Source organism: Carassius carassius, chromosome 18, assembly GCF_963082965.1.
Source record: "Carassius carassius chromosome 18, fCarCar2.1, whole genome shotgun sequence".
NCBI lineage: Eukaryota > Metazoa > Chordata > Actinopteri > Cypriniformes > Cyprinidae > Carassius > Carassius carassius.
In genome coordinates this window covers 8,158,370-8,174,915 of record NC_081772.1, presented here as the reverse complement: position 1 = coordinate 8,174,915, position 16,546 = coordinate 8,158,370, and the positions used below count along the sequence as shown (strand labels likewise).

General features: G+C 35.8%; 1 protein-coding gene across 1 annotated transcript; it reads right to left on the bottom strand.

Annotated features, from left to right (window-relative positions):
* Window positions 1-1,716: 1,716 nt before the first annotated feature.
* On the bottom strand, window positions 1,717-13,625 carry slc5a6a (solute carrier family 5 member 6a). Its single transcript, XM_059498435.1, has 16 exons — window positions 13,459-13,625; window positions 9,923-10,381; window positions 8,115-8,180; window positions 7,715-7,766; window positions 7,530-7,597; window positions 6,857-7,011; window positions 6,584-6,724; window positions 6,363-6,492; window positions 5,657-5,745; window positions 4,755-4,867; window positions 4,567-4,634; window positions 4,336-4,422; window positions 3,790-3,962; window positions 3,414-3,517; window positions 2,537-2,658; window positions 1,717-2,423 (listed from the first exon to the last, which is right to left on the bottom strand). The coding sequence occupies exons 2-16, from the start codon at window positions 10,268-10,270 to the stop codon at window positions 2,262-2,264; spliced, it is 1,878 nt and encodes a 625-aa protein (XP_059354418.1). The 5' UTR covers window positions 10,271-10,381; window positions 13,459-13,625; the 3' UTR covers window positions 1,717-2,261.
* Window positions 13,626-16,546: the final 2,921 nt, after the last annotated feature.

The window sequence follows — 16,546 nt, the reverse complement described above, 5'->3', positions numbered from 1 at the left end:
TTACGCCTTCTTTCTTTGTGTGAACATTTGGGTGGCATTATGCAAATCTTCCCACATCGTAATATACACATGTGGGGGGCGTGTTTGAATGAGCCGTTTTAGGAGGGCGTGGTTTACAACTTTTATGAAGAAGATCTCTTTGGATTTGAGACTTAAGTCTCTGCAACTTTACAGATCTTCTTTATGCACCAAGAGCTTCTAACACTCCAAGGAGAAAGGAAAACTTGAAATTGCATCATATGACCTCTTTAAACTCATATCTCCTCCACTGCAGTCATTTCACAGCAAATTCTATTCCCTGTCTAGTTTTGAATCGAATACTGTTAGGTACCATTTGATAGGCTAAAGATTTATGTCATAATTAATTGCTGTCAATATAGGCGTGAAGCTCATATGAAATGTAGAGTGGTCATCACTCAACTAAACGTAAAACCCTTGGGGAAGTTTACACAGGATGTGTAATTGTGCATTGAGATCCATTTAAAAAGCTTGTTTAACATGAAGTAGTGTCATAAAATGTAGTGTGTGCATTGCGTAAGATTCTAAAGAAGTGCAGATGGACAAAAAGTGGCTTAAAAACAAAAAGAGCATTACAAAATCGATCTGAATGAGTAGTGAACGAGTGGCGCAGCGATAAAAGTTGTGATTTTTGCATTTAAAATAAAGCTTCTATTTTAAATTATTTTTAAATTGTACAAATGCATCACTCATGAGTGGGATGCTGAAAAATCAATGAGATGTGGCGCAACAGTGCGTTAACCTTGGAAAATAATTTTAAAAACACACCACAGTGGAATATAAAAATGCACTCTGTGTAAACCGACGACTTATGTTTGCACACGTGACAAACATGATTCCACATAGGATGATTCTTTAGAGACAAATGTTAAACTGAAACCTGTCACCAGACCAAGATGATACACCCACAATAACAAACAACAAAAAAAATGGATGATGGATGAGAGACTGTTGAACCAGAGTTCATAACCTGAAAATATAACTGACTGCCTGTGATTGTAAGATTGTGACAGGTTCAGAGAAAGCTTTCATTCCAGTCATAGGCACAATACAAGGACCTAGGAATCCTACAGCAACTACAAATGGTTTGGCTTAGACTGAGGTATGAATTTAGACTAGACAGCAAAGCACAGAAAATGCCATTACAACATCAAAAAAACATATCAAATCACAAGAAAACAAGTGCAATCAAATCAATCCATATGCTAATACTGAGAATTATGGTCAGTAACACACTAAAGTTTCAATTCTGTGCCGTTAGTCTTGATACAATAACACATATCTTTACTTCTATATCTAAGATCAAATATTTGATTAGGCTATTCTTAGAACTTGTCTACAAGAACATTTCTAACATGACCTTTTGGTATATAATCATCCATACCAAAATAATATTATACAGGCAAATTTAAAACTTTTTCTGAGATGCTAAATTATAATTAGCCAGGCTCTCACAATGCAAAGCATCATGGGAATTCAATAGTGAGGTGTCCAGATACTTCTAGATACTTCCAGATACCATCAAGGTCAGGACCATTTCGGCATTTGGGCTAGGCAAAGAAACGGCAAACTAAAGCAATGATCCAGTCACAAAACTACATCGTACATTCATATGAGGAGGCACTTGTCACAAACAATGGGCTTCAACGAGGGAACTAGAGATTCAGCATGCATTAGATTCACTGTATCTATCCAACAGAATGGACAGGCAAATGTAGTGAACTTTGGACGAAACTAAATCTTTGGGAGAGAAAAACCCCAAAATTCGAATGGCACTGACATTAAACGACTATAGATTTGTGCAAATGTAGTTCTTTCTGCTGATAAACAATCCATAAACCTGACGTTCAGCATGATTTTTTGGATTTGTGTGTGTATGTATATCAAGAACCAGCAATATTCAACCAAGTATTCTTGACATTCAGTTTAGGACATGTAAACTAGGTTTAGGTGATCACTTGTATCGCTCAATACATCTCAAGATCTAAATGTAATCTAATTTTTATGACAGACCACTGACATCAAAAAGTACCACATATAAACGAGATCACTGGCAGTTGAGGGCACAGCGTACTAATATTGCAAAGGGCCCACAATAAAAACCACAACTTATGCACTTAAGATTCTTACCAAATTCAAGAGGGGAAAACAGTGAGATTGTGAATTTGCACGCTGTTTTGGCATCAAAACCGACGTCCTGTAGGAAACTAAGACCATTTAAGACTGTCGCTGTATGGGACATTTCACAAGGCTGTTTCCTGCAACGTATGGGCCAGGTTGCAAGTAGGCTGGGCGGATTTCTGTTCTACTTCCTCTTCCCTGAGCTTGTCTTCCTCTTTAGTGCCAGCAATGCCATTGCTCTCTTTCTGGGCCATCTGGTAAGGCTGTTGGTCCATGACTTTAGACTATAGCATAGGCACAGACATACATAACCATTCAAAATAGAAAAAAGAATGCTGTATTTGAAACTGGGTTTTGATTCGTAAGCGAAGCTCAGCTGAGCATTTAAGTGAGTTACCTTGTCATCCAGTGGGGTAACACAGCAGAGTTTCTCCCTGTAGTTCTGGGGCAGAAAGAACAGCAAATTGCCAAGCACAGGGTAAATCGTGCCTGGGTTTAAATCTTTCTCCTTCGAAGGCCCTGAGTGTACACAAAGCAGAAAAATAAATATTATTAGAATAAAAATGGATGCAGACTAATAATCAATGTTGTTATTGTACATTGTAAATTCTAAAACTAGCTTCTGGTAATTTAAATAACTGAATATATAGTAACTATAAATATTTGATACATTTTTAGTTTTTAAATAAAAACTAAAACCTGTTAAATAATACATACTATAATAGTATATTAATAATACTAAAACAAAACTGCTAATAAATGTCATTGTATAACATACACCAAGGATTTTCAAACTTTTGAGTGATTTTAGGTGCACTTATATAAAGCTGTTACTAAAATATATAATATATTTTTATGTGGATCAATTCACTTTTACATGATTAGCTTCTATATGTCATTGTATTAAAGCAAAAATAAATGTAAATATTATCTTGAATATATTTACTTCGTATTAGTTTAACAGTGCATCTACCCAATAATATACGAGTAACAATTTATTTGAATGGCACTTTAGTTTTATTATTCCAAAACAACTTATCTTTTTCCTTTTCTCAGACCCACTAGCACCCCTTTGCGAACTGCAATTTGAAAACCTCTCCCGGACAACTAAGATGATTACCTTGTGCAATCTAACTTGGGCAGTGAACTCTTACCCTATCTTAACATTTCACAGATTAAACTACAAATGAGCCATATTCACAAAGGTAGCTTTATCAGCATCAAAACAAAACTTTAAACGTAGAGTGTTTGATCTGTTTGAAAACACACTTTACCTGTGAGAAAGCTGACCAGTAGTCCAACCACCACAACTGTGGCAGAATTATGAGCACTGTACCACATGTATGATAATGAGTACAGAGCCTGAACTCCAGAAGGCCTGAAAATACAAGACGACAGAATAAATTGGCCAGTTTAGTCTGTAATATATCTATCATGTTGAAAAGCCTTTATGAACTGTCTTACTTTTCAGTCTCAAATTAGACCAATCATTGTTTTTATGCAACTACCTTATGGTTATGACTAATTTGTACAATCTAAGAAGTTTATGCAACTGGCCACAGAAGCTAAACAAATTGATTTCTGCTTTGAAGTAATCAAGCATTTTAGAACAGGAATTTCTTGAATTTCTACTATCTTAAAAATATGCACCTGGGTTTAGATGTGATGAGCGTCGTCATGATAGCTGTTGTCATGTTTCCTACATCAGGTATGATGGTGGCATTCATCAAAGGTGGTGCAGATGCAGACATTCGTGAAAGAAAGCTTCCGATACCAATCCAGAAAGCCATGACCAGCCCCGATAACAGCCCAACAAGAGCACCCTGAAAACACACCCAGTCCATTAAATTAAATCAAACCAAGAAAATATCTAGCAAAGTCCACTGGACGCATTAGTGACAATACATTTACTGAAGAAAAAAAAAAAAAAAAAAAAAAAAAAAAAAAATAGATGTGACACTGAGGACTTCAATAATGACTGCTGAAAATTCAGCTCTGCCATCACAGGAATAAATTACATTTTTAAATATATTAGAAGAAAATAGACAAGTAAGTATTTCTAATATTTACTGTATTTTGTTCCACTAAACATAGCCTTGGTGAGCATACTGTAAGAGACTTAGGAAACAAACCAAAAAATATGACCCCAATCCTTTCAACAGTTTTGTATAGATGTGGATGGTTCGTTTGACTTACAGTGGAATTGGCCCAAGGGAAAAACATCCCGAGACAGAAAAGACCAAGAAGAGGTCCCCCCACCATCCCAAATATACTGAGTGCTGCCTAAAGATGTTAAACATTAAGGAAAATATACATAAATATAGTTTATTGTTAACTGTATGAATACATTATACTAAATTACATCTCAAATTTGTCTGCATTTACTTTATTATTATTATTTCCATATTAAATAATCATGGTCCTCACCTGCAGAACAGAACCCATTAAAGAGGCGATGTACGCCATAGCCAGACACACAAGACCATAGCCAAGTGCTGTGGGGGAATATAATGACAAAAATGATTACCCCATGATCCCAATGGACAACTCGTAAAGAAACTAATATATGAAATAATAAGCTCTGCCTTTCAGGCAGTTATTGAAAAATAGCCTACCCAACATTTTCGATAACAAGGTGGCACGGGCCTCTGTCATGGGTGACACGTGAGGTTTGATCAGGTCCTCCATGGTAACTGTTGCCAGGGAGTTGAAAGCAGATGAGATAGTGCTGTAAAATAAATTGGACCCCATTTAAAGAAAGAAAATCAAGATCAATGGCTAAAATAATATATATATATATATATATATATATATATATATATATATATATATATATATATATACAGTACAGACCAAAAGTTTGGACACACCTTCTCATTCAAAGAGTTTTCTTTATTTTCATGACTATGAAAATTGTAGAGTCACACTGAAGGCATCAAGGGCTATTTGACCAAGAAGGAGAGTGATGGGGTGCTGCGCCAGATGACCTGGCCTCCACAGTCACCGGACCTGAACCCAATCGAGATGGTTTAGGGGTGAGCTGGACCGCAGACAGAAGGCAAAAGGGCCAACAAATGCTAAGCATCTCTCGGGGAACTCCTTCAAGACTGTTGGAAGACCATTTCAGGTGACTACCTCTTGAAGCTCATCAAGAGAATGCCAAGAGTGTGCAAAGCAGTAATCAAAGCAAAAGGTGGCTACTTTGAAGAACCTAGAATATGACATTTTCAGTTGTTTCACACTTTTTTGTTATGTATATAATTCCATATATAATTCCACATGTGTTAATTCATAGTTTTGATGCCTTCAGTGTGAATCTACAGTTTTCATTGTCATGAAAATAAAGAAAACTCTTTGAATGAGAAGGTGTGTCCAAACTTTTGGTCTGTACTGTGTATATATATATATATATATATATATATATATATATATATATATATATATATATATATATATATATATATATATATATATACACACACACACACACACACACATCACAAAATCTTGTTAATACCTAAGAGCTCCACTGAACAGGCAGGCAACAAAAAGTCCTGGCAAACCAGGAAGATCTTGCAACACATCCATTACAAAGTACAGCACCATCTGCAGGAGAGAAAGGTGGAACATGACTTCCCCATAATAACTGCCAAATTAACATCAATTCAGCAATGGTGTGATGATCTTGAGATCAAAGGATAACAAGAAATGATAAACACGTACAGAAGAGAATGATAAAGGTCATAACACTTTATCAAGAAAACAAAATGTAATAATGATTTTCAAAACGATAGGCTGTTGCATAAAAATAAACAATCATATCATATATATCTGGGTTTTGGGTTGGTAAGAGTTTTTAATCTTTGCATTGAAAATATTGTAAAATATTACTACAATTTTAATATTTCCATATATTTTAATATATAACTTATTCCTGTGAAGCAAAGTTGAATTACCAGCATGATCATGTCACATGATCCTCCAGAAATCATTCCAATATGCCGATTTGGTGCTCAAAAACATTTCTGACTATTATCAATGTCGAAATCAGTTTAATATTTTTGAGGAAACCATGATACATTTTTTCATTATTCAGTGATGCAACACAAAAGCCAAAAGCTTCTAAAATGCTGTACATTTGAAACAGTGTCTTCATTGCTCAACATCATTGCTCATTGAAAGTATTCATTTCTATCAAAATAATAATGTTTTTTGTATCTGACCTGGTCATTACTTTTGACGTAGCCCTTATCCAGTGGGCTCTCCTCCCCATATCGGGCATACATAACCAAACCCATTAAACAGCCCATTGAGAGCACAATCTGCTGGCATGGGAACACTGCATAACAGGACCTGGAGAACAAAAAACACCAATTTTGTTAAGTAATTTAACATAACACAGCAGAAAGAGCAAAAATGTTGCATAAAACAACTTCTTTCTTACATGATGGCCTCTTTTTCTGTGCGGGAGCAAAGGTATCTCTGGACCTGAGCCTGATTCACTCCATACAGGGCTAGCATGAGGAAAACCCCCCCGACTCCCAGAGTCCAGAATGTGTGCCTCTCTAAAGGGTCAGGGTTCAGGCTGCCATGGGGACCATAAAACAAAGAATGTGAGCTTCAGTTACAGTTCTGGTATGTGTTTGTTAGATAATCGTAATGGAACAGTTTAGATACTCATAAATGAAACAAAATGATATAAAATCGCATCACTCACTCAAGGCCTGAGATACGGCTGCCGTTTTGTGCTTTCTTCCATACTTCAGCGATGCCACCTGCCTGATGGGTACCCACTATAATCACTGCCAGCTGCCCCGCAAACATCACGATCGTTTGGAACACATCTGTCCAGATCACCGCTTTCAGACCACCCTGGAGATGAAGAGAAAAGAAGAACTAAGGCTACACCAAGGCTACATTCATTTGATCAAAAAAAATTTTTTTTTGTGAAATAGTATTACAATTTAGAAAAACTGTTTTATACTTTTTATACATTTTAAAATTTAATTTATTCCTATGATGGAAAAGCCAAATTTTCCATTCATTTCTCGTCTTGATCCATCAAAAATCATTCTGATATAGTGATTTGGTTCTCAAGAAACATTTCTTATTATTATCGGCATGAAAACAGTCATGCTGCTTAATATTTTGGTGTTAATAATGATTTTGTTTCTATATTATTCTATATTCTATATATATATGATCAATAGATATTTCAAAATAACATTAACTTAAAAAATAAATCTTTGTAAGATCATAAATGTCTTTTCTGACACTTATGATAATTTGAATGCATCCCTGTTGATTAAATGTATTTATTTCCCTTTACAAACTTAAAAGTATTAATTTTCTTTTATGCTTGTGTAAACTGAGGCATGTCTCCAACTTACCAAAGCTGTATAAAATGTGCACACCAATCCCATGGCCAGCACAGCCCCCCAAAGGTCAAACCCGGTTACTGTGATCACAAACAAATTCAAATAAACATTAACAAGAAAAGCATTTTAAAAAAAAAACTACTGATCTGATATACATCAACATGCATGTCTTGTTATGCATCAGTAGTCTTAATTACCTGCATTAAGTGCAAGTGCTGGAGCATACAGAACAACTCCCATATAGATCACCTGCATAAAAATATGAATATGATGAATGAAACGGCTGTAATACTTTTCTGAAACCACACTAGATTGTTTTAGCACATAACTTTTTTCTATGAAACTCCCCCTGTCTAGTAACTGATAGTTCTGAGAATCATTGCACTTAGATCAACAACACTGAGTAAAATATTGTCCATGTCAGTGGGGAGGTAGGAATAAGTTTTTAAGTGAAAGTTCAAGTTTTATACTGACAACAGGGTGTCTTTGTGCCTAACAAAACAGGAGTAAAAGACAAAATTCATTTAAATTACTAGATTATACTCCTACCGGTTTTAATATCCTATTGCACACATTCAGGTGCTAAACACAACTCACCATCTGAAAGATGAAGGTCACAGTGCCACATATCCGAACACTTTTACTAAAACGAAGCTCCAAGTACTATGAAGAGGAAAAAGAATGCACATTCAATAAATAAATATGATACCATGTGGGACATTTACAAGGTTCCCACTCTTTTTGAAATAATATCCATGTTTTTTCCCCATTAATTTTCTATTTGTTTAATGATAACTGAATATGGATTTTTTTTTTTATTATTATTATTCTTTTACATTTAGACTCATTCACCCATGAATCATTCACTGGCTGATTCATTAAAAAACTCCAGTTCCAAAACAGTGACACAATCTCTCAAACAAACATACACGGGTATATCTCAAATTAGAATGTCATTGAAAAATTCATTTATTTCAGTAATTCAACTCAAATTGTGAAACTGGTGTATTAAATAAATTCAATGCACACAGACTGAAGTAGTTTAAGTCTTTTAACTGTGATGATTTTGGCTCACATTTAACAAAAACCCACCAGTTCGCTATCTCAAAAAATTTGAATACTTCATAAGACCAATTAAAAAATAAAAATTTTTAGTGAATTGTTGGGGTTCTGGAAAGTATGTTCATTTACTGTACATGTACCCAATACTTGGTAGGAGCTCCTTTTGCTTTAATTACTGCGTCAATTCACCGTGGCATGGAGGTGATCAGTTTGTGGCACTGCTGAGGTGGTATGGAAGCCCAGGTTTCTTTGATGGTGGCCTTAAGCTCATCTGCATTTTTTGGTCTCTTGTTTCTCATTTTCCTCTTGACAATACCCCATAGATTCTCTCTGGGGTCCAGGTCTGGTGAGTTTGCTGGCCAGTCAAGCACACCAACACCATGCTCATTTAACCAACTTTTGGCAGTGTGGGCAGGTGCTAAATCCTGCTGGAAAATTTAATCAGCATCTTCAAAAAGCTGGTCAGCAGAAGGAAGCATGATGTGCTCCACAATTTCTTGGTAAACGGGTGCAATGACTTTGGTTTTCAAAAAACACAATGGACCAACAGCAGCAGATGACATTGCACCCCAAATCATCACAGACTGTTAAAATTAACACTGGACTTCAAGCAACTTGAGCTATGAGCTTCTCCACCCTTCCTCCAGACTCTAGGACCTTGGTTTCCAAATGAAATACAAAACTTGCTCTTATCTAAAAAGAGGACTTTTGACCACTGGGCAACAGTCCAGTTCTTCTCCTTAGCCCAGGTAAGACGCCGCTGACGTTGTCTGTGGTTCAGCATTTCCTTGACACTTCTGTGTGTGGTAGCTCTTGATGCCTTGACCCCAGCCCATTTCTTGTGAATTTCACTCAAATTCTTGAATCGATTTTGCTCAACAATCCTCATAAGGCTGCGGTTCTCTCGGTTGGTTGTGCATATTTTTCTTCCACACTTTTTCCTTTCAGTCAACTTTCTGTTAACATGCTTGGATACAGCACTCTGTGAACAGCCAGCTTCTTTGGCAATGAATGTTTGTGGCTTACCCTCCTTGTGAAGTGTGTCAATGATTGTCTTCTGGACAACTGTCAGATCAGCAGTCTTCCCATGATTGTGTAGACTAGTGAACCAAACTGAAAGACCATTTTGTTTTGAGTTGATTAGCATGTCATCATATTCTAAATTGTTGAGAGTGAATTGGTAGGTTTTTGTTAAATGTGAGCCAAAATCCTCACAATTAAAAGAACCAAAGACCTTAACTACTTCTTTCACAATTTGAGTTGAATTACTGAAATAAATGAGCTTTTCCACAACCCTGTAATTTATTGAGATGCACCTGTACAGTAAATTTCTAAAGTGCTACCTGATATGTGCTGCTGAGGTGGAGCCGATAGAAAACAGGTATGAAAATGTGCGCAGGGATGAGCAGGCCCAGGAAATAGGAGCAACCCAGGAACCAGTACTGCGTGCCATGTGTGTAAATCTCAGATGGGGCACCCAGGATGGCCACTGCTGATTGAAAGGTGGCCAACAGCGAAAGGGACACCGGAAGGCAGCGCATGCTGCGGTCGGCCAGCAGGAACTCCTGTGTGGTCCTCTGACAACCCCCTGAGAAGGCATAGTAAAGGCCGATTCCTGCTGAGGCTACTAGCAGCACGACGAAAATCACATAATCCACTGTGCTGAAGTGCATTAGGACTACGTCCCCCATAATGCCGTGATGTATGGGGAGGAGCACACAGAGTGATGTGACCCCTGGATTATCAGTGAAGGGTAAGTGAAGGGTCAGTGGAGTGAATCATGAAGGACTGCAGGTGACGTGCTATAAAAAAAAATTAAAGGCTGATTAGGCAAAAATGCAAACTGAATATGCAAATTATAATTACTGATTGTCTAGATTTACAGATTTTCAAAACTAGCAGCAAGGAAACATATACACTAATGCATTGTGCAATATGTGCAAAACAACTCAAAAAGACCATATATTTTAAATCACAATTTAGCACTATTATACACCTAAAAATAAAATAACTTAAGACTCACAATCAAACCAAAGTAGCAACAAATTTTATCTTCCATACGGTGACGTGCATACGCGTGTAATTGATTATCAAAAATAAATACATAAATGTGGAGCAGAGACTTGGTTCTATGTAAACTTGAGTAGTAAACTTGAACATTGACAAACTGGGGTCATTAGATTGCCTTACAGATTGCAAGAATGCACTGAACAAAAAACTAAAACATTAAAAGATCTTACCAACCCCAAACAGCAAAGTTTAAGTAAAAGGACTTTCATTTCATACAATGTTAATTAATGTACACACATTTAGTAGCAGACAAGTTACATAACATCCTGTAAAATGGTCAAACATCATACTAAAGCTTATTGCAACTGTTTGAGTTCACTAATTGTCATTTATTGATTACACTTGCAATATCTGTAAATTAGTTGCAATGTACACAATTTACTGCACACAATCCTGACCTGTTCACTGGAACAATACAGCCTTACAGCCTACAATGAGAAAACATATGCTTTTAGTATCACAGCAAACAAGATATTGTTCATTTTGAGTTCAAGAACAGTTGAGTGTAACTTTAAAATACATTATATATATATATATATATATATATATATATATATATATATATATATATATACACACACACACAAACATATATATTTATTTATTTATTCAAACTGTGGCTGTGGAACATCAGATTAATTTAGTGTCATCAAAGCTGTTGTGTCGGCTAGTATGCTAAAGGGCAAGTGTCACGTGTGACATGATAAAGACAGTGAAAGACTCTGACCTAGAAGGTTTTCTTACAACTCAGATAACAACACCACACAAAATATGTTTGGGTTGGAATTGAGGGTTTCACACCAATTTAATCTAACTTCTTATTTGAAAGAAAAGAAATGACAGACCGGTTCTTATCTGCAGAACAGTGAAGAAAAATGCAAGAACACACAGGCCAAGATTTGTCAAGCCACTGTACGCTGTCAAAATGTCTTTCCTATTACTCTGCAAAATAGCTAAGTAATCTATGATAAGAAATCAAATTATATGTAGCCTATCAAGGGGCAAAAAAGGACAAACTTGTATAGTTTCTATGGTCACAAGGCTTTTGATGATCAAACAGTGGGGTAACGGCATGGCAAAGTGTCTGTTTGATTTTCTTTAGCCTCTATGAGATCAAGGCCTGCTCCTGCATACAGACACAGCTTATGACTCACCAGCAGCATCAGAACCCACTGTATTACACCATATAACAATCCAATCAACTAACAAACCAACTGTCCCATGATTTATGCTGCTTCAGCTTGGGTGCCTCTCTAATTTGCCTTTCTTCATTTTTTTTTTTTTAAATAGGCACAATATTTATCTTATAAATAGGACTGCCAATTTAAAGGAATTAATTCTAAAACCCAACCCAATTTTTACCAACAGAGGAAATCTACCTTGAAATACCACTTTCAATGTTTAGCCCTAGCTACATGACAAGGCTGTCCGTCAGTTAAATGTTATGTTATAACAACTTAAAACATATTTCTATATTCTTTTTTATCTTTATCTTGCTTTTCATAACAGGGAACTGCTGATAACAATTGACATTATGTTCCTATATTATAGGGGTGCACAATAAATATCGGCCGATAATTAATGCTTATCTCGTCAGTAAAGCCAGTTTTCTAATTAGTGGTATCCATCCATCAGGTGCATGATTTCACACAGAGCAGCTGTTACTACACAGAGCTGTTGTTAACCGACAAGCTGTGCAAATTGACGCTGATATGTGGATTTTCGCAGCTTGTCATTCACTTCTCCTTCTTACAAAGCATTAAATCACAGCTGTAAATCTTTTTACAACAGCTATTATGCAACCTGAATTTCTAAATCAATGTTTGCCCAGTAATTCTCTACAGAAATTAATGTTCAAAGATTAAAATCAGTTCACACAAGATCTGACAAACACTTCACAATTATTGCAGCCACTTACTGGAATACTGATACAGAATGACAATTCATGTCCTGGACACGTTTTAATCAAAGTTTATAGCTTCAATGTTCCTCAAAAGTTCAGGCCTATGTTTGTGTTCGGTTGAGGCCAGACATTTATAAATATATATATTACTGTGATGCAAAGATGAATTTCCATCAGCCATTACTCCAGTCCAGGTACCCTGACTCCAAAATGAAATGTTAATACAATATGGTTTCAAGAAAAATATTGAAGGGTTGAAATGCAACATCTTACAGGTAAAGTAATAACGTTACCGGTCTGCAAACACTGACGCCATGACATATTTCCAATTCGTTTTAATAGAGGGATACAGAACTGTTTTGAAGTGAATTTTTATCCATCACAATATTAATAAAAAATACATTTTATGAGCGTAACATCACAGAAAATGGCGTTTAGTTAAACGAAGATGGTTTACTATTTCAGCCCACGCGCTATTCGCGAGCAACAGAGCCACGAGCTCGAGAAGAAATAGATTGATAGTTTACTACTCACAGGGAGAGAAAGACAAGAGCGGCTTTGAAATTTGATTTCATAGTTAGATGAGTTAAAGGTTTAACCCGATGTACAGCTACTATGAACTGCATCTGACAGCTACAACGTGTTCGCGCTAATGTTTCCTGGGGAAGACTTCTGTCCTTGCATGCAATAACTGCGTAGAATACCACGATGCCTTAATGGAAATGAAATGCTGATGTAAATTTACATCACAACAGAGCGAAATATGCGCTACCCACGAGAACATACGGTAATACGTGCGCGCTGTGTAGCAAATGAAGAGAACGCTCCCATTATAATGAACGAAGCTGCTTTGTAGCTAGCCTACCTTGTCATTCATTCTACCCAGCCATCATGTCATTATCTTACCTTGGTTACAGTTATTCCGATGAAAAATGCGTAATGAATGGAGAAAGGTTTAAACCAGTCTCGGTTCAGACCACCCCTAACGTACTCTCCTTGATATCACATAGAGGTTGCTGCTCCACAGTTGATACACGTGCTTCCGACGTCACGCTGTGGGAACGTCACAATGTCGCCGCCTCACTCATGACTTTCATAAAGTAATCATTCATCCTTTCCCAAGCGGGGGAAAAACTGAAAAGTGTAATACATGTCGATATGCAAGTAACTATGGTCATGTATAAAAAAAAAAAAAAAATCACTATTTTATTGGTAACCATTCACATTCACAAAATTAAATGATCTGCCTGCAAACCATTTTTTTTCTCATTTAAAAAAATATTTCCAACTTTATTGAGCATTAGGTTATTAACGCCTATAACATTCTAGTGGCGGCTCTAGATAAATTTTACTAGGGGGGCCAAGGAGGGGCCAGTGTTTAACCAGAGGGGCACATTAAAAATGGCAACATATTTTATTTAAATGTAATGCAAATAAATACAAAAAGTAATTATTGAAAAAACCTACACAGTAATTGTACACAATCTTAACATGTTAATAAAAACAAATTACTATTAGTACTCTTATAAAATTCAATCAGGCAATCATACATTTCACAATTTAATATTTATATATGAATGTCAAGAATTCAGAAGTGTATATATTTATAATGCTTACACTACACTACACTACACAGAAATAATATACAATTAAATTATGCTTATTTTAAATGTATTGTGCAGGCTAAAAATATAATAAGCTTTTAATAATCTTTCAGTGCGCAAAACCATGATAATATGAAACGCTTCAAAACTGAGCTCACAAAGTGATTTTCAAAGTTTACGGCTTTTAAAACGTGTGTGATCTAACAGGCAGAAGCGAGTCTTTTAAAAACAGCAACAGACATAAAATACAAATACACAAAATAAAGTCATTTTATGCAAATCCACAGCCTTTTTATCTACAGATCAAGCATTATAATGTGAGTATATAATATTGGACTTTTACCATGCATGATCCTGCTGTAAATGGACGATATGAGGACGCTCTACAACCATCTTGCTCAAAACGCTGCTTGAGCGAGTGTCAAGATACTAAAAATAATAAATACATGAACGTGTTTATGTGTGTTTATTTTTGTTCTCAGTACTTTATTTTAATAGCATTTAATGATTATGAACATAAAGCATTACAAAAAAAAAATAATAATAATGTACCATCGATGAAACCACAAAGCTGATGCGGAGGTATGTATAACTGCAATATAAAGTAATTTTGAGTATTATTTTCTAAAATTAGGTACATGTAATATAAAAGTACATATGGCAATGTTTTTGCAACAGCTCCAAGTCTCACGCGCAGTGTAGGCTATACGTCACTGTCTGAATCCGTTCACTTATTTATTTGTTCACTCCTTCCTGATATAGTGAACTCAACTGCCATACATATAGGGATTAGTGAATGAGGGAATGAGTGAGCGATTTCAGACACATCATAAGTGTTTGGGTGCGCTGCACTAATTTACCCGTGTAGAACGTTGCGTCACATTAGTTCCGCTTTTGGCGCTCGCATGTAAAATCATATTACTTTTTTTTCAGCACGGGGGTGGCCAGGGACATGTCTACAGAGGCACGGGCCTCCCTAGACCTCCGTGTAGAACCGCCACTGTCTAAGCAATAATATATTATGGTGACCCATACTCAGAATTTGTGCTCTGCATTTAACCCATCCGAAATGCACACACACAGAGCAGTGAACACACACACACACACACACTGTGAGCACACACCCGGAGCAGTGGGCAGCCATTTATGCTGCGGCGCCCGGGGAGCAGTTGGGGGTTCGATGCCTTGCTCAAGGGCACCTAAGTCGTGGTATTGAAGGTGGAGAGAGAACTGTACATGCACTCCCCCCACCCACAATTCCTGCCGGCCCGGGACTCGAACCCACAACCTTTCGATTGGGAGTCCGACTCTCTAACCATTAGGCCACGACTTCCCCTAAACTGATTGTTTCTAAAACCATCCATATTAATCTTGAACCGAGACAATGGTCAAATAAATTAATGTTTTTTTTTTCAATCCACAAAATTCAAAAGTTTAAAATTTATTCAACTTAAACAAACCTGTGCAACATAATGTCTCTCTCTCTACACTCTTAAAATAAAGGTGTTTCACAATGCCATAGAAGAAAATTTTTATCTAAATGGTTCCATAAAGAACATTTAACATCTGAAGAACCCTTCTGTTTCTCAAGAGGTTTTTTGTGGCGAAAGAAGTTTCTACAGATTATAAAAAGGTAAGAAAAAGATGGTTCTTTAAAGAACCTATGACTGAACGGTTCTTTGTGGAACCAAAAATGGTTCTTCTATGGCATCACTGTGAAGAACCTTTTAAAGCACCTCTATTTTTAAGAGTGTGTGGGTGTGTGTGTATACAGGCGCTGGTCATATAATTAGAATATCATCAAGTTGATTTAATTCCATTAAAAGGAATACAATAGAATCAGTGGGCACTTTGCAAACCAAATTTCTCATCCTTTCTAAATTATAATGTGATGTAACAAAGGAAACACAATGTATGTAAAACTATTTTCTCTGTAAATGTTATCACTACGTGATGTTATGTAAAAATTTATATTTTCTGTATAACTCAAAACAAAACTAAAAAACTCCATAGTTGACTCCATGAATATCTGATGTTGAAATTTTCCTCTCATCCTCGTTGAATTTGCATTTATATATATATACATATATATATATATGTATATATATATACATATATATGTATGTGTATATATATATATATATATATGTATGTGTATATATATATATATATATATGTATGTGTATATATATATATATATATATATGTATGTGTGTATATATATATATATATATATATATACACATATAATATATATATATATATATATATATATATATATAAAATCTAACTCTTAAAATAGCATGGATATCAATTTGTAACATTTTAGTTAAAGTGTGTGACCGTGTGCTGGGCTTGCTTGTTTACTTTTAATATAAAAAGTAATATTT

Bases quoted from the DNA above. Each gene is read 5' to 3' on its own strand.
- slc5a6a (XM_059498435.1), bottom strand. From the start codon at position 10,270: ATGGGGGACGTAGTCCTAATGCACTTCAGCACAGTGGATTATGTGATT. The intron at 7,012-7,529 runs GTAAGTTGGAGA...CTTCATCTCCAG, and splicing joins GCACATTTTATACAGCTTTG to GGTGGTCTGAAAGCGGTGAT. The intron at 2,659-3,413 runs GTAAAGTGTGTT...GTGTACACTCAG, and splicing joins ACTGGTCAGCTTTCTCACAG to GGCCTTCGAAGGAGAAAGAT.